This window comes from Grampus griseus (assembly GCF_964374135.1).
Source record: "Grampus griseus genome assembly, chromosome: 5".
NCBI classification, from domain to species: domain Eukaryota; kingdom Metazoa; phylum Chordata; class Mammalia; order Artiodactyla; family Delphinidae; genus Grampus; species Grampus griseus.
Window position 1 is genome coordinate 32898257 of NC_138998.1, and position 19309 is coordinate 32917565.

Consider the following 19309-nt stretch of genomic DNA (forward strand, 5'->3'; position numbering starts at 1 on the left):
TTGGGTCACGTGGGCTCCAGAGCGCCTGGGCTCTGTAGTTTTGTGGAATGCGGGCTCTCTCGTTGAGGCGCACAGGCTTAGTTGCCCCAGGGCATGTGGGATCTTAGTTCCCTGACCAGAGATCGAAACTGTGTCCCCTGAATTAGAAGGTGGTCTCTTTACCACTGGACCACTGAGGAAGTCCTAAGGCCTCCATTGTTTCTAATAAGAAGTTAATGGTAATTTGAATTGTTCTCCTTTATGCAATGTGTCATTTTTCTCCTGGCTGTTCTCAGGATTTTCTCTTCATCTTTGATTTTCAACCATTTATATTTCCAGGTATGGTTTCTTTGTATGAATCCTGATTGGTATTCACAAAGCTTCTTTAAACTTATGTCTCTCACCAAGTTTGGGAAATTTGGGGCATTATTTCTTCATTCTGCTATTTTTCTGCTTCATTCTTTTCTGTCTGGGAATTCAGTTACTCATGTTACTCTTTTGATATTGTCCCACAGGCCCCTAAGCCTGTATTCACTTATTTGCAATTATTTTTCTCTGTGCTCTTCTGATTGCCCAATTCCTGTGTATCTATCTCCAACTTCACTGATTTTTTCCTGTTATTTTCATCTGCTCTTAATCCTATCCAGTGAGACTTTGATTTAAGTCTTATATTTTTGGACTTCCCTGGTGGCTCTGTGGTTAAGAATCTGCCTGCGAATGCAGGGAACGCGGGTTCAATTCCTGGTCTGGGAAGATCCCACATGCCACGGAGCAACTGAGCCTGTGCACCACAACTACTGAGCCTGTGCTCTAGAGCCCGCACGCCACAACTGCTGAGCCTGTGTGCCACAACTACTGAAGCCCGTGTGCTCTAGGGCCTGTATGCCACAACTACTGAGCCCACATGATGCAACTACTGAAGCCTGCATGCCTGGAGCCCATGCTCCACAACAAGAAAGCCACTGCAATGAGAAGCCCACGCACCAAAACGAAGAGTAGCTCCCATTTGCCACAACTAGAGAAAGCCTGCGTGCAGCAGTGAAGACCCAACACAGCCAAAAATAAATAAAATTTTTTTTTTAAGTATTACTTGTTTATATCTAAAATCGCTTTGGTTCTTTTCTGTGGTTTCTGTTTTTGTGCTGAGATTTCGTCTGTTCACTCATTTCAAGCATATTTTCCTTTATATCATTAAGAACAGTTATAATAGCTATGTTGCAATTGTCTACTATTTCCAACATCTGGGTCATGAGCAAGATGTTCTGTTACTTTTTTTTTAATTAAACTTTTTATTTGGAAATAATTGTAGATTTACATGCAGTAGTAAGAAATAATACAGAGAGATTCCATATACACTTTCTCCAGGTTACACTAGTGGGTAGCATCTTGCAAAAACAAGGATATCCTTACAACCAGGATATTGGCTTTATACAATCCAAGCTTATTCAGATTTCCCCAGTTTTACTTCTATTCATGTATATTTGTGTATTTAGATTTCTGCAGTTTTATCATGTGTAAGTTCATGTATCTGTCACCACAGTCAAGATACAGAACAGTTCTATCACTACAAGAATCCCTCTTTTTTTTTTTTTTTTTTTTTTTTTTGCAGCACGCAGGCCTCTCACTGTTGTGGCCTCTCCCGTTGCGGAGCACAGGCTCCAGACACGCAGGCTCAGTGGCCATGGCTCACGGGCCCAGCCGCTCCGCGGCATGTGGGATCTTCCCAGACCGGGGCACAAATCCATGTCCCCCGCATCAGCAGGTGGACTCTTAACCACTACGCCACCAGGGAAGCCCAGGAATCCCTCATTTTTTAAAACTTAAATAAATGGAATTAATAATAGTGTGTAAACTTTGGCAATTGGCTTTTTTCACTCAGTAAAATTCCTTTGAGTTTCATCCAGATTGTTGCATTCTTATGCAACAATGAATACTTTTATTACCTTTTATTGCTGAGTAGTACAGATGTACCACAGTTAATCATTAACCTATGGAAGGACATCTGGGTTGTTTCCGTTTATGTACAGTTTCATATGTGAAAATAAGATTTCATTGCACTGGGATAAATTCTCAAGAGTGTGTTTACAAAGTGGGCATATTTTACATTCTCACCATCAATGTATGAGTGATCCAGTTTCTTTGTATCCTCATCTGCATTTAGTTGTCATTTTTTATTTAGCCATTTCATTTGGTGTATGATCTCTCTTGTGATTTTAACTTGCATTTTCCTAATGGCTAATCAAAGTGACCATCTTTTTGTGTGCTTATTTGCCATGTTCATATCCTCTTCCTTGAAATGTCTCTTCATGTCTTTTGTCCACTTTGTAATTGAATTGTTTTTTTTTACGCTTGAGAGTTGTTTATAATAGATACTAGTCTTTTGTTGGATATGTATTTGCACATATTTTCTTCCAGTCTGTGGCTTATGTATTCATCCATTTACCTTTATCCTCTTTTTTTTTGGCTTAGCCACACAGCTAGCAGGATCTTAGTTCCTCAACCAGGGATTGAACCCGTGCCCCCGGTAGTGGAAGCACTGAGTCCTAACCACTGGACCACCAGGGATCCCCTACCTTTATCCTCTTAACAGGAATTTTTGCAAAACAAGTTTTAAAAAAGGTTTTATAGTTTTTACTTTTTATGTCTGATAATACGTAGAGGTGTAAGGTTTAGGTCAAAATTGTTAGGAGGTTGGTTGAGGGGTTTTCTGCCTCAGCATGTCCAGTTGCTCCAGCACCATTTGTTAAAAGAACTATACTCCATTTAGTTGCACTTGCACCTTGGTCAGTATTCAGATGTGCATTTTGTGTGGGTCTATTTCTGCATTCTCTGTTCTGTTCCATCGATCTATGTGTCTTTCCCTCTGCAAGACTCTTAATTACTGTATACATAATAAGTCCTAATATTAGGTCGTGATTCCTTCCTCTTTATTCCTCTTTTTCAAAATTGTTGTTGCTATTCTAGGGCCTGTACTTCTTTTTGACTGTGTCTTTATATGTAAATTTTTTAATAAGTCTGTTTGTCTATAAAAATACCTTTCTATGATTTTGATAGGAATTACATTAAACCTACAGATCAGTTTGAGTGTTTGACATCTTTACTATGTTAAGCCTTTTAGTCACTGAGGACAGCTTATCTCTAATTATTTAGATTGTCTGATTTCTTTCATGGGCATTTTGTAATTTTCAGTATATGTATATTTTTTTCTTAAGTTGATGCTTAAGTATTTCCATTTTGGGGGGTGATTTGTTTTTCTTGAGAATAGTTCATGTTCTGCTTCTTCACGTGTATAGTAATTATGGATGTATCCTAGAAATTACAAATCAGTTGTAGAGACTAGATCCTGTCATGTTCTTCTGAAGAGGACCATTTTATTTGTTTAGCAGGCAGTTTACTTGGCTGACCCTCCGCAGTGAGTGGCAGCTCAAATCTTAGTTGGGTTCTTTGAGCCTTACCTTGAGTCTCTGCACATACATGATTTAGGGGTCAAGCAAGGATTTGGTCAGTGTTTATAACACAGAGTTTGGAGCTCCTCCCAAACTTTCTGGAATTTCCCACCTCATTTTCTAGTGCTGTGGTTGCCATTCTGTCCTCTGGTTCTTCAAAGTTTTCTGTTAAAGTTTTAGCCAGTCAACATGACACAGACAGGGGCTTCTCCTCAGACTAAAAGCCATAAAAAATGAAAAGGGGAATTCATCCCATTCCATTCAAAGATTTTCAAAAATTTACACTAAACATAATATCTCACAGTTAAATGATAGCTATTAACTGTATTTTACCATATTTTCCATATTCTGTACTTAATCCATATTTTACAGATGAAACCATTAAGATCTGAGCTAGCCCCACTCTGCCTGAGCTATAAACTCATTTTTCTGATAAAGGTGAAATTTTGTTACACAGGATCTGTCACTAATGGTGACAGGTGCTAAATAGCTACCTTGAAAGACAAATGTTTTAAGTTTTTTGGTCATAAAGCAGAGTAAAGGAATCTATTACCTAATTAACAGTTTGAAATCTGAAAAAAATGAACAATGTTGGGTTTTTTACCCCCTTTTATAGGAATCTCCTCCTCAAGTAGAAAATTACTGTCTACCAGAAGCTATTTCATTTCTTCAGAATAATAAGGAACCTGGGCCTGGATTCTCACAAAAGAGGAAAGCTGCTACAGAGAAAAATAAAATCAAACGACCTAGAGTACAGTAATTGTATTTACTCAGTTACCAAACATTAAATGTGTTTTAAATTAATAGCTTGAATGTAACTGTGATGGATTTGTATAGTAATTTAAAGACAAGAACTTGAAGAATTCAGCTTCAGTGTAACAATGACCCTGCTTGAAGTTAGTTTTTAACACCTGAAATTTTAATCATTGAAATATTAACTGTTCCTGAATGGAAAGTTACCTAAAATAACAAAGTGCAACTCCTCAGCTAGCTTGTCATTAAACCATATTGACATGTGTAAAGGGCTTTTTGTTTATTTATTTTCTTGTAAATATCTGAGTCTGTAGCTTAGTAGAAGTTTTAGCAAGGTGATAGATTTTGCCTTAAAATGTCTTTTAATTCATAACAACAAGGAAATTATCAATTGGGATTTATTCTTGTTTTCCATGATTTTTAGCTTCTCACCATTTTACCTCTTTTTAACAGGAGCCTGAGCGCAAGGTTTAATGAGGAACTGAGGCTTTAAACTTAATGTGTGTGTATATATGTATATGCATGTTTATACAAATCTCCATGAGGTTTTCCAAGTTTGGACGCCAAAACTTCGAAAATAAGGACAATAAAGAATAAAAGTAGTGACTCAAAGTAGTTCAAATAAGTTTTTAAAAAGAAAAGCTTTCTGGTATCCATTTTCTTGTTGAAGCAATAAAAGATTTGTAAAACACATTAAAAAGTGAATCTAGTCATGTTTCTGATGTTGTTTATATAGAATATTGGTCTAGTGGGTTGAAAAAAAAGGAACTACAAAATTGCAGTAGCCTCTATTAAATAATCTAAACCTAAACACCAGGTACTACATGCATGACCACAATTCTCTAATTATAAAGCTACCTCATTTTGTTTGTAATTTTGATGTAAACTGTTCAATTCCTAATAATTCTTTTAAAGCCAAATTCAAATGGTGATGGATTAAAGTCCTCAACCTGGACATCAAACCCCTGAAGTTTTCATCAGGTTTTCCTCTAAATGGAGTAGGGGTTATCCTTGCCCTTCACAATACGAATTCCTACACCGCCAAACAGGTAGCACTGTTATATAAACTGTACTCCTGTCCCTCCCCCAAGCAAAAAAACACATGGGCCTGGTTTTATTAGAGCCAGTTTGTGTTAGTTGGGTCCTTTCATTGGCAGATTGCAGTAAGTTTCTCCCTGAATTTCACTACTTAAAAATTCTTTGAAATAGTTACTCTACAAATCTTGATGAGCACACTGTTGACAAAACAACAAATGTTATTCCATTTCTCTATCCCAGGAAAAATTAACTAATGTACCATTTTCTTTTCTGCCAAGATTATGAACTATTTTTTCAGTTCAGGCCTTCAACACACAGTTTACAATTTTAAGGCTCCAGATCGGTCTACACCCTGCATAAATCATTTCAACTCAGGCTTTGGCTCTTACACTGTAAATGTCCTAATGCCAGCAAGTTCTTCTTAGCATGCAAATAATTCCAAGCATAGGTAGGTATCTCATTTAAAAAGGAAAAAAAAAACAAAAATCTTTCCTTGATTATTCTTATTTTCTCCTTAGTATTACTACAGTATTTTAATCTGTGCCGCTTAAATTAGCATCTTATATTCCTCCATGAATTTTTCATGTTCATTGGTCTGATCTCATCACCATTAATTCAACAAATAAGACACCTTAGCTGTAAGGTAGTGCGTGGGCTTCAGGAGCAAACCACTTAGAGCACGTGCTCTCTGAGACAGCTTACAGAAGCAGGGCCCTCAATGCAGACACAGCACTCAGTTATACTCAGTATTTATATTATGGGCTGAATCGTGTCTTTCTTCCTCAACCCCCAAAAGAAAATTTCGTAAATTGAAACTTAACCCCATACATAACTGTACTTGGAAATTGGGCCATTGAGGGGGTAATTAAGGCTAAATGAGGTCCTATGAATGGGGCCCTACTTTGGTAGGACTGGTGGCCTTATGAGGAGAGACCAGGAGTTCATGGGCACAGAGGAAAGAGAGGAAAGACAAGACCATGTGGGGACACAGAGGCAGCTGTCTGCAAATTAGGAAGAGATGCCTTACCAGAAGCCACCCATGGCAGCACCTCAGCCTTAGAATTTTAGCCTCCAGAATTGTGAGAAGTTTGTTGTTCAAGCCACCCACTCTGTGGTATTCTCTTTTGGCAGCCCCAGCAGACTAATAACAATATTACCATGCAGAGGTTCACAAACTGCGCCATAATGCTCAGGAATGGCATAAGCACACTTTCGTAGGGTAGAGCTCAGAGTTTTAGAGTTCACATCCGTGGCTTCCCACCCAAAAAAGACAAACCACTGCTCTAGTCCAAACCTGTTAAAAGACAGGAAGGGAAGGGGAGGACAGAACAGCTAGAAAATGAAGGAGGGGCACAGCTGTTGGGATTCAATAAAAAGGAGCTGGAACTGGCTGAAACCAAGGAGGCTTCAAGAATAGTCTGGTCATTGACCTTTAGCTCATTATACCTATATTGTAATACAGTGGTCCCCAATCTTTTTGCCACCAGGGACCAGTTTCGAGGAAGACAATTTTTCCACGGATGGGGGGTGGTGGGGTGGGGGATGGTTCAGGCGGTAATGGGAACAAAGGGGAGCGGCAGATGAAGCTTTGCTGGCTCACCCGCCGCTCACCTCCTGCTGTGTGGCCCGGGCGTTGGGGACCCCTGTTGTAATACTAAAAATCACTCCCCCTTACGTGGACCAGAAAAGTGGGCAGTGGCTGAATACCTGGGAAATACCCACGTTTCACTGAAATAGCAAGAATATTCCTCCCACTCATTAGCCTATGAAATTAGCCCATAAAACCCAAAAACCCCATGCCCTGGGGTCACTCTCACTTTCTGAAGACATCAGGCCAGAAGGGAGTGGCATGATATATTTAAAGTGCTGAAAGAAAAAAATACTGTGCTGGCAAACTTGTCCTTCAGAATTGGAGGAGAGATAGAGGGTTTTCCAGACAAGGAAAAGCTAGAGATGTTCATCAATACTAGACCAGACTTACAAGAAATGTTAAAGGAACTTCTTTAAGCTGAAAGAGGGTTGGAGGCACTAATTAGTAATGAGAAACATGGAAGTATAAATCTCACTGTTAGAGATAAATATATAGTAAAATTCAGAAAAATCTAATGTAAAATTGGTGAGTTAATCACTTATAAAGGTACTAGGAAGGTTAAGACAAGAGTAGTAAAACTACAATTTTTTAACAATAATAACAATATTAATAACATTAATAACAATAACAATTTGTTAATGGATACACAAGATTAAAAGATGTAAATTGTGACATCAATATAAAATGTGGTGTGGGGAGTAAAAATGTAGAGCTTTAGAATGAGATCAAACTTAAGTTGTTATCAACTTAAAATAAACTGTTATAAATAAAAATATAAGTTGTTTTATGTAAGCTCATGGTAACCACAAAGCACAACCCACAGTAGATACATAAAAGACAAAGAGAAAGGAATCAAAGCATACCACTACAGAAAACCATCAAATCAAAAAGTAAGAGAGCAAGAGATGAACAAGGGAACAGAGGAACTACAAAACAGCCAGAAAACAATTAACAAAATGGCAATAACTATGTACCTATCAATAATTATTATAAATGTAAATGGAGTAAATTCTCCAAACAAAAGACATAGAGTAGCTGAATGGATAAAAAAACAAAACAATACATCAACAACAAAAAACATCTATATGGGCCTCAGCAGAGACTCACTTCAGATGTAAGGACACAAAAAGACTGAAAGTGAAGGGATATAAAAAGACATTCCTTGAAATGGAACCCAGAGAAAGCTGGACTAGCTATACTTATAATGGACAAAATAGATTTTAAGTCAAAGAGACAAAGAAAGTCATTATACAAATGATAAAAGGGTCAACCCTACAAGAGAATACAATATTTGTAAATATTTATGCACCCAACATAGAATCACCTAAATATATAACGCAAAAATTAACACACATAAAGGAAGAAATAGACAGCAATATAGTTGTAAGGGATTTTAATATTCTACTTTAATTCATGAATAGATCATCCACAATGAAAATCAATACAGAATCACTGGCCTTAAATGACACATTAGATCAAATGGACTTAACAGACATATATAGAACATTCCATCCAAGAGCAACAGAATACACATTCTTCTCAGGTGCACATAAAACATTCTCCAGCATAGATAATATGTTAGGCCACAAAACAAGTCAATAAATTTAAGAAGACTGAAATCATACCAAGCATCTTTTCTGACCACAACGATATGAAACTAGAAATCAATTACAAGAAGAAAACTGGAAAAATCAACAAATATGTGGAGATTAAACAACATGCTACTGAACAACAAATGGGTCAAAGAAGACATCAAAAGAGAAATAAAAAAATACTTTGAAACAAATGAAAATGGAAATACAACATACCAACACTTATGTGATGCAGCAAAAGCAGTTCTAAGAGGGAAGTTAATAGTGATAAAAGCCTTATTAAGAAACAAGAAAGATCTCAAACAACCTAACTTTAGACTTCAAGAAACTACAAAAAGAAGAAAAAACTAAGTCTAAATTTATAAATTTAGAAGGAAGGAAATAACAAAGATCAGAGCAGAAATGAAGTAGAGACTAAAAGACAATAGAAAAGATCAATGAAACTAAGAGCTGTTTTTGAAAAATGAAATATCAAATATAAACTAAAGAAACAAACCTTAGCTAGACTCAAAAGAGGACTCAAAGTCAGAAATGAAAGCAGAGACATTACGATGTCTACTATGAATAATTATACACCAACAAATTGGACAACCTATAAAAAAATGGATAAATTTCTAGAAATATACAGACTACAAAGACTAAGTCATGAGGAAATAAAAAAATTTTTTAACATCTTTATTGGAGTATAATTGCTTTACAATGATATGTTAGTTTCAGCTTCACAACAAAATGCATCAGTTATATATATACATATATTCCCATATCTCTTCCCGTTTGCGTCTCCCTCCCTCCCACCCTCCCTATCCCACCCCTCCAGGCGGTCACAAAGCACCGAGCTGATCTCCCTGTGCTATGCGGCTGCTTCCCAGTAGCTATCTACCTTACGTTTGGTAGTGTATATATGGCCATGCCTCTCTCTCGCTTTGTCACAGCTCACCCTTCCCCCTCCCCATATCCTCAAGTCCATTCTCTAGTAAGTCTGTGTCATTATTCCTGTTTCACCCCTAGGTTTTTCATGACATTTTTTTTCTTAAATTCCATATATATGTGTTAGCATACGGTATTTGTCTCTCTCTTTCTGACTAACTTCACTCTGTATGACGGACTCTAGGTCTATCCACCTCATTACAAATAGCTCAATTTCGTTTCTTTTTATGGCTGAGTAATATTCCATTGTATATATGTGCCACATCTTCTTTATCCATTCATCCGATGATGGACACTTAGGTTGTTTCCATCTCTGGGCTATTGTAAATAGAGCTACAATAAACATTTTGGTACATGACTCTTTTTGAATTATGGTTTTCTCAGGATATATGCCCAGTAGTGGGATTGCTGGGTCATATGGTAGTTCTATTTGTAGTTTTTTAAGGAACCTCCATACTGTTCTCCACAGTGGCTGTATCAATTTACATTCCCACTAACAGTGTAAGAGGGTTCCCTTTCCTCCACACCCTCTCCAGCAATTATTATTTCTAGATTTTTTGACGATGACCATTCTGACTGGTGTGAGATGATATCTCATTGTAGTTTTGATTTGCATTTCTCTAATGATTAGTGATGTTGAGCATTCTTTCATGTGTTTGTTGGCAGTCAGCATATCTTCTTTGGAGAAATGTCTATTTAGGTCTTCTGCCCATTTTTGGATTGGGTTGTCTGTTTTTTTGTTATTGAGCTGCATGAGCTGCTTGTAAATTTTGGAGATTAATCCTTTGTCGGTTGCTTCATTTGCAAATATTTTCTCCCATTCTGAGGGTTGTCTTTTGGTCTTGTTTATGGTTTCCTTTGCTGCGCAAAAGCTTTTAAGTTTCACTAGGTCCCATTTGTTTATTTTTGTTTTTATTTCCATTTCTCTAGGAGGTGGGTCAAAAAGGACCTTGCTGTGATTTATGTCATAGAGTGTCCTGCCTATGTTTTCCTCTAAGAGTATGATAGTTTCTGGCCTTACATTTAGGTCTTTAATCCATTTTGAGCTATTTTTGTGTATGGTGTTAGGGAGTGATGTAATCTCATACTTTTACATGTACCTGTCCAGTTTTCCCAGTACCACTTATTGAAGAGGCTGTCCTTTCTCCACTGTACATTCCTGCCTCCTTTATCAAAGATAAGGTGACCATATGTGCATGGGTTTATCTCTGGGCTTTCTATCCTGTTCCATTGATCTATATTTCTGTTTTTGTGCCAGGACCATACTGTCTTGATTACTGTAGCTTTGTAGTATAGTCTGAAGTCAGGAAGCCTGATTCCTCCAGCTCCGTTTTTCGTTCTCAAGATTGCTTTGGCTATTCGGGGTCTTTTGTGTTTCCATACAAATTGTAAAATATTTTGTTCTAGTTTTGTGAAAAATGCCAATGGTAGTTTGATAGGGATTGCAATGAATCTGTAGATTGCTTTGGGTAGTAGAGTCATTTTCACAATGTTGATTCTTCCAATCCAAGAACATGCTATATCTCTCCATCTATTTGTATCATTTTTAATTTCTTTCACCAGTGTCTTATAATTTTCTGCATACAGGTCTTTTGTCTCCTTAGGTAGGTTTATTCCTAGATATTTTATTCTTTTGGTTGCAATGGTAAATGGGAGTGTTTTCTTGATTTCACTTTCAGATTATTCATCCTTAGTGTATAGGAATGCCAGAGATTTCTGTGCATTAATTTTGTATCCTGCTACTTTACCAAATTCATTGATTAGCTCTAGTAGTTTTCTGGTAGCATCTTTAGGATTCTCTATGTATAGTATCATGTCGTCTGCAAAGAGTGACAGCTTTACTTCTTCTTTTCCGATTTGGATTCCTTTTATTCCTTTTCTTCTCTGATTGCTGTGGTTAAAACTTCCAAAACTATGTTGAATAAGAGTGGTGAGAGTGGGCAACCTTCTCTTGTTCCTGATCTTAGTGGAAATGCTTTCAGTTTTTCACCATTGAGGACGATGTTGGCTGTGGGTTTGTCATATATGGCCTTTATTATGTTGAGGAAAGTTCCCTCTATGCCTACTTTCTGCAGGGTTTTTATCATAAATGGGTGTTGAATTTTGTCAAAAGCTTTCTCTGCATCTATTGAGATGATCATATGGTTTTTCTCCTTCAATTTGTTAATATGGTTTATCACGTTGATTGATTTGCGTATATTGAAGAATCCTTGCATTCCTGGAATGAACCCCACTTGATCATGGTGTACGATCCGTTTAATGTGCTGTTGGATTCTGTTTGCTAGTATTTTGTTGAGGATTTTTGCATCTATGTTCATCAGTGATATTGGCCTGTAGTTTTCTTTCTTTGTGACATCCTTGTCTGGTTTTGGTATCAAGGTGATGGTGGCCTCGTAGAATGAGTTTGGGAGTGTTCCTCCCTCTGCTGTATTTTGGAAGAGTTTTAGAAGGGTAAGTGATAGCTCTTCTCTAAATGTTTGATAGAATTCGCCTGTGAAGCCATCTGGTCCTGGGCTTTTGCTTGTTGGAAGATATTTAATCACAGTTTCAATTTCAGTGCTTGTCATTGGTCTGTTCATATTTTCTATTCCTTCCTGATTCAGTCTTGTCAGGTTGTGCCTTTCTAAGAATTTGTCCATTTCTTCCAGGTTGTCCATTTGATTGGCATAGAGTTGCTTGTAGTAATCTCTCAAGATCTTTTGTATTTCTGCAGTGTCAGTCGTTACTTCTCCTTTTTCATTTCTAATTCTATTGATTTCAGTCTTCTCTCTTTTTTTCTTGTTGAGTCTGGCTAATGGTTTATCAATTTTGTTTATCCTTTCAAAGAACAAGCTTTTAGTTTTATTGATCTTTGCTATCGTTTCCTTCATTTATTTCTGATCTGATTTTTATGATTTCTTTCCTTCTGCTAACTTTGGGGTTTTTTTTGTTCTTCTTTCTCTAATTGCTTTAGGTGCACGGTTAGGTTGTTTATTCGAGATGTTTCCTGTTTCTTAAGGTATGATTGTATTGCTATAAACTTCCCTCTTAGAACTGCTTTTGCTGCATCCCATAGATTTTGAGTCGTCGTGTCTCCATTGTCATTTGTTTCTAGGTATTTTGTGATTTCCTCTTTGATTTCTTCAGTGATCACTTCGTTATTAAGTAGTGTACTGTTTAGCCTCCATGTGTCTGTATTTTTTACAGATCTTTTCCTGTAATTGATATCTAGTCTCATAGTGTTGTGGTCGGAAAAGATACTTGATACAATTTCAATTTTCTTAAATTTACCAAGGCTTTTTTGTGACCCAAGATATGATCTATCCTGGAGAATGTTCCATGAGCACTTGAGAAAAATGTGTATTCTGTTGTTTTTGGATGGAATGTCCTATAAATATCAATTAAGTCCATCTTGTTTAATGGATCTAAAGCTTGTGTTTCCTTATTTATTTTCTTTTTGGATGATCTGTCCATTGGTGAAAGTGGGGTGTTAAAGTCCCCTACTATGAATGTGTTACTGTCGATTTCCCCTTTTATGGCTGTTAGTATTTGCCTTATGTATTGAAGTGCTCCTATGTTGGGTGCATAAATATTTACAATTGTTATATCTTCTTCTTGGATTGATTCCCTTGATCATTATGTAGTGTCCTTCTTTGTCTCTTCTAATAGTCTTTATTTTAAAGTCTATTTTGTCTGATATGAAAATTGCTACTCCAGCTTTCTTTTGGTTTCCATTTGCATGAAATACCTTTTTCCATCCCCTTACTTTCAGTCTGTATGTGTCTCTAGGTCTGAAGTGGGTCTCTTGTAGTCAGCAAATATATGGGTCTTGTTTTTGTATCCATTCAGCCAATCTGTGTCTTTTGGTGGGAGCATTTAGTCCATTTACATTTAAGGTAATTATCGATATGTATGTTCCCATTCCCATTTTCTTAATTGTTTTGGTTTCGTTATTGTAGGTCTTTTCCTTCTTTTGTGTTTCTTGCCTAGAGAAGTTCCTTTAGCAGTTGTTGTAGAGCTGGTTTTGCGGTGCTGAACTCTCTCAGCTTTTGCTTGTCTGTAAAGGTTTTAATTTCTCCATCAAATCTGAATGAGATCCTTGCTGGGTAGAGTAATCTTGGTTGCAGGTTTTTCTCCTTCAACACTTTCAATATGTCCTGCCACTCCCTTCTGGCTTGCAGAGTTTCTGCTGAAAGATCAGCTGTTAACCTTATGGGGATTTCCTTGTGTGTTATTTGTTGTTTTTCCCTTGCTGCTTTTAATATGCTTTCTTTGTATTTAATTTTTGACAGTTTGATTAATATGTGTCTTGGCGTATTTCTCCTTGGATTAATCCTGTATGGGACTCTTTGTGCTTGGTGGACTTGATTAACTATTTCCTTTCCCATATTAGGGAAGTTTTCAACTATAATCTCTTCAAATATTTTCTCAGTCCCATTCTTTTTCTCTTCTTCTTCTGGAACCCCTATAATTCGAATGTTGGTGCGTTTAATGTTGTCCCAGAGGTCTCTGCGACTGTCCTCAGTTCTTTTCATTCTTTTTTCTTTATTCTGCTCTGCATTAGTTATTTCCACTATTTTATCTTCCAGGTCACTTATCCGTTCTTCTGCCTCAGTTATTCTGCTATTGATCCCATCTAGAGTATTTTTCATTTCATTTATTGTGTTGTTCATCATTGTTTGCTTCATCTTTAGTTCTTCTAGGTCCTTGTTAACTGTTTCTTGCATTTTGTCTATTCTATTTCCAAGATTTTGGATCATCTTTACTATCATTATTCTGAATTCTTTTTCAGGTAGACTGCCTATTTCCTCTTCAGTTGTTAGGTCTGGTGGGTTTTTATCTTGCTCCTTCATCTACTGTGTGTTTTTCTGTCTTTTCATTTTGCTTATCTTACTGTGTTTGGGGTCTCCTTTTTGCAGGCTGAAGGTTCGTAGTTCCTGTTGTTTTTAGTGTCTGTCCCCAGTGGCTAAGTTTGGTTCAGTGGGTTGTGTAGACTTCCTGGTGGAGGGGACTAGTGCCTGTGTTCTAGTGGATGAGGCTGGATCTTGTCTATCTGGTGGGCAGGTCCACGTCTGGTGGTGTGTTTTGGGGTGTCTGTAGACTTATTATGATTTTGGGCAGCCTCTCTGCTAATGGGTGGGGTTGTGTTCCTGTCTTGCTAGTTGTTTGGCATAGGATGTCCAGCACTGTAGCTTGCTGGTCATTGAGTGAAGCTGGGTGCTGGCGTTGAGATGGAGATCTGTGGGAGATATTCGCCATTTGATATTATGTGCAGCTGGGAGGCCTCTTGTGGACCTGTGTCCTGAAGTTGGCTCTCCCACCTCAGAGGCACAGCACTAACTCCTGGCTGCAGCACCAAGAGCCTTTCATCCACACGGCTCCTTAATTTGGGATGATTCATTGTCTATTCAGGTATTCCACAGATGCAGGGTACATCAAGTTGATTGTGGAGCTTTAATCCGCTGCTTCTGAGGCTGCTGGGAGAGATTTCCCTTTCTCTTCTTTGTTCTCACAGCTCCCAGGGGCTCAGCTTTGGATTTGGCCCCGCTTCTGAGTGTAGGTCGCCGGAGGGCGTCTGTTCTTCGCTCAGACAGGACGGGGTTAAAGGAGCCGCTGATTCAGAGGCTCTGGCTCACTCAGGCCGGGGGGTAGGGAGGGTCACAGATTGCAGGGCGGGCCTGCGGCGGCAGAGGCCGGCGTGACGTTGCCAGCCTGAGGTGCGCCGTGCGGTCTCCCGGGGGAGTTGTCCCTGGATCCCGGGACCCTGGCAGTGGCGGGCTGCACAGGCTCCCCGGAAGGGGGTGTGTGGATAGTGACCTGTGTTCGCACACAGGCTTCTTGGTGGCGGCAGCAGCGGCCTTAGCGTCTCATGTCTGCTCTGGGGTCCGCACTTTTAGCCGCGGCTCGCGCCCGTCTCTGGAGCTCCTTTAAGCAGCGTTCTTAATCCCCTCTCCTCGCGCACCAGGAAATAAAGAGGGAAGAAAAAGTCTCTTGCCATTTCGGCAGGTCCAGACTTTTCCCCGGACTCCCTCCCGGCTAGCCGCGGTGCACTAACGCCCTGCAGGCTGTGTTCACGCCGCCAAACCCAGTCCTCTCCCGGCGCTCCGACTGAAGCCGGAGCCTCAGCTCCCAGCCCCTCCCGCCCCGGCGGGTGAGCAGACAAGCCTCTCGGCTGGTGAGTGCCGGTCGGCCCTGATCCTCCGCGCTGGAATCTCACCGCTTTGCCCTCCGCACCCTGTTGCTGTGCTCTCCTCCGCGGCTCCGAAGCTCCCCTAACTCCACCACCCGCAGTCTCCGCCCGCGAAGGGGCTTGCTAGTGTGTGGACACTTTTCCTCCTTCACAGCTCCCTCCCGCTGGTGCAGGATCCGTCCCTATCCTTTTGTCTCTGTTTATTTTTTTCTTTTGCCCTAACCAGGTACGTGGGGGCTTTCTTGCCTTTTGGGAGGTCTGAGGTCTTCTGCCAGCGTTCAGTAGGTGCTCTGTATGAGTTGTTCCACGTGTAGATGTATTTCTGGTGTATCTAGGAAATAAAAAATTTGATTACAGTGATTACTAGTAAGGAGATTGAATCAGTAATCCAAAACTTCTTAACAAACAAAAGTCCAGGACCAGATGATTCTACTGGTAAGTTCTAGCAAACATTTAAAGAATACCAATCCTTCTCAAACTCTTTCAAAAAAACAAAAGAGGAGGGAACACTTCCAAACCAATTTTATGAGGCCAGCATTACCCTGATACCAAAACCAAAGACACTAGAAGAAAAGAAAATTACAGGCCAACAATGAACCTAGATGCAAAAATCCTCAACAGAATATTTGCAAACTGAATTCAACAATACATTAAAAGGATCAGAAACCATGATTAAATGGGATTTATTCCAGGGATGCAAGGGATAGGGGTGGTTCGATATCCACAATCAGTCAATGTGATACACCATATTAAAATGAAGAATAAAAATCCTATGATCATCTCAATAGATGCTGAAAAAGCTTTTCACAAAATTCAACATCCATTTTAGAAACTCTCAGAAAAGTGGTTATAGAGAGAATGCACCCCAACATAATAAAAGCCATGCATGACCAGCCAACAGCCAACATCATACTCAACAGTGAATAGCTGAAAGCTCTTCCTCTAAGATCAGGAACAAGACAAAGGCCCACTCTTGCCACTTTTATTCATCATAGTATTGGAAGCCTTAGCCAGAGCAATGAGGCAAGAAAAAGAAATAAAAGGCATCTAAATTGAAAAGGAAGAAGTGAAACTGTTACTGTTTCCAGATGACATGGTATTATAGCAAGAAAACCCTAAAGACTCCACCAAAAAAACTGTTAGAATTAAATAATGAATTCAGTAATGAAGCAGGACATAAAATCAATATGCAAAAATAAATTGCATTTCTGTACACTAATAATGAACTATCAGAAAGTGAAATTAAGAAAACAATCCTAGACCTATACGCTGATAACCATAAAACATTGATAAAGGAAATTGAAGATGATTCAAAGAAATGGAAAGAGATCCCATGCTCTTGGATTGGAAAAATTAATATTGTTATAATGGTCCTACTATCCAAAGCAATCTACAGATTTAATGCAGTTCCTATCAAATTACCCATGACATTTTTCACAAAGCTAGAACAAATAATCCTAAAATTATTTGGGACACAGGTTCAATCCCTGGTCCAGGAAGATTCCACATGCCGTGGAGCAATTAAGCTCATGCGCCACAACTACTGAGCCTGCGCTCTAGAGCCCACCAACCACAATTACTGAGCCCGTGTGCTACAACTACCGAAGCCTGTGTGCCTAGAATCCATGCTCTACAACAAAGAGAAGCCACTGCAATGAGAAGCTCACGCATCACAATGAAGAGTAGCCCCCGATCACCGCAACTACAGAAAGCCCACGTGCAGCAATGAAGACCTAATGGAGCCAAAAATAAATAAATAAATTTATTTTTTTTAAAAAAAGAACATTCCTTCATACCATATACAAAAATAAACTCAAGAAGGTTTAAAGACTTAAATATAAGACATGACACTGGACTTCCCTGGTGGCGCAGTGGTTAAGAATCTGCCTGCCAATGCAGGGGACATGGGTTCGAGCTCTGGTCCAGGAAGATCCCACACGCCTCAGAGCAACTAAGCCCACGCACCACAACTACTGAGCCTGCGTTCTAGAGCCTGCCAGCCACAACTACTGAGCCTGAGTGCCACAACTACTGAAGCCCACATGCCCATAGCCCGTGCTCTGCAACAAGAGAAGACACCACAATGAGAAGCCTGTGCACCACAAAGAAGAGTAGCCCCTCCTTGCCGAAACTAGAGGAAGCCCGCATGTAGCAACAAAGACCCAACGCAGCCAAAAATAAATAAATTTATTTAAAAAAAAAAACATGACACCATAAAACTCCTAGAAAACATAGGCAAAACATCCCCCGACATAAATCGTAGAAATATATTCTTAGATCAGTCTCCCCAGGCAAAAAAATAAAAGCAAAAATAAACTAATGGGACCTAATCAAACTTACAAGCTTTTGCACAACAAAAGAAACCATAAACAAAATGAAAAGACAACTTACAGAATGGGAGAAAATATTTGCAAATGATATAATGCCAAGGGGTTAATTTCCAAAATATATAAACAGCTCATACAATTCATATATAAAAAAAAAAAAGCCAAACAACTCAATCAAAAAAGGGCAGAAGACCTAAATAGACATTTCTCCAAAGAAGACATACAGATGGCCAACAAGCACATGAAAAGATGCCCAACATCGCTAATTATTGGAGAAATGCAAATCAAAACCACAGTGAGCTATCACCTCACATCAGTCAGAATGCCTATCATCAAAAATCTACAAATAGAATTCCCTGGTGGTCCAATGGTTAAGACTCCATGCTTCTAATGCAGGGGGTGCGGGTTTGATCCCTGGTAAGGGAACTAAGATCCCACATGCTGCGCAACATGACCAAAAAAAGAAAAAAAAAGAAGAAGTCTACAAGTAATAAATGCTGGAGAGGGTGTGGAGAAATAGGAACCCTCTTACACTGTTGGTGGGAATGTAAATTGATGCAACCACTATGAGAAACAGTATGGTGGCTCCTTAAATAACTAAAAATAGAGTTACCATATGATCCAGCAATCCCACTCCTAGGCATATATCCAGAAAAGACAAAAACTCTAATTCAAAAAGATACATGCACCCCACTTATCATAGCAGCACTATTTACAATAGCCAAGATACGGAAACCACACAAATATCCGTGAACAGATGAATGGGTAAAGAAGATGTGTGTGTGTGTGTGTGTGTGTGTGTGTGTGTGTGTGTGTTATATGTATACAATGGAATATTACTCAGCCATAAAAAAGAGTAAAATAATGCCATTTGCAGCAATGTGGATGGACCTAGAGATTGTCATACTAAGTGAAGTAAGCCAGACAAAGACAAATATCATATGATATTGCTTATATGTGGAATCTTTTTTTAAAAAAAGATACAAATGAACTTATTTACAAAATAGAAATAGACCCACAAACATAGAAAACAAACTTATTTCCAAAGGGAAAAGGAGTGGTGGAGGGATAAATTAGGAAGTTGGGATTAATATATACACACTACTATATATAAAATAGATGACCAACAAGGACCTACTATATAGCACAGAAAAATATACTCAATATGCTGTAATAACTTATAAGGGAAAATAATCTGAAAAAGAATATATTGTCATATATCTATATATATAGCTATATGACTGAATCACTGTGCTCTACCCTTAAACTAACACAACATTGTAAATCAACTATATTTCAATAAAATATATATGTAATTATATATATAATTTGATGATTAAAGAATAATATATATTATATATATAATATATATTTTATACATATATATAGTAGTCATAAAATTTGTATGGAATCACAAAAGACCTGAATAGCCAAAGCAACTTGAGAAAGAATAACACAGCTGGAAGCATCATGGTTCCTGATTTCAA

At 38.5% G+C, this 19309-nt stretch overlaps 1 protein-coding gene across 3 annotated transcripts in view; it reads left to right on the forward strand.

Moving 5' to 3' along the window:
* The window catches only part of TOPBP1 (DNA topoisomerase II binding protein 1), a 77322-nt gene extending 72439 nt beyond the window's left edge, over positions 1-4883 (forward strand). For all 3 annotated transcript variants that reach the window (XM_082655611.1, XM_082655612.1, XM_082655613.1), the window contains one exon: positions 4042-4883. In XM_082655611.1, coding sequence (XP_082511737.1) covers positions 4042-4185 — 144 coding nt within the window. In that variant the 3' untranslated portion in view covers positions 4186-4883. The remainder of the gene's footprint in view (positions 1-4041) is intronic.
* Positions 4884-19309: the final 14426 nt, after the last annotated feature.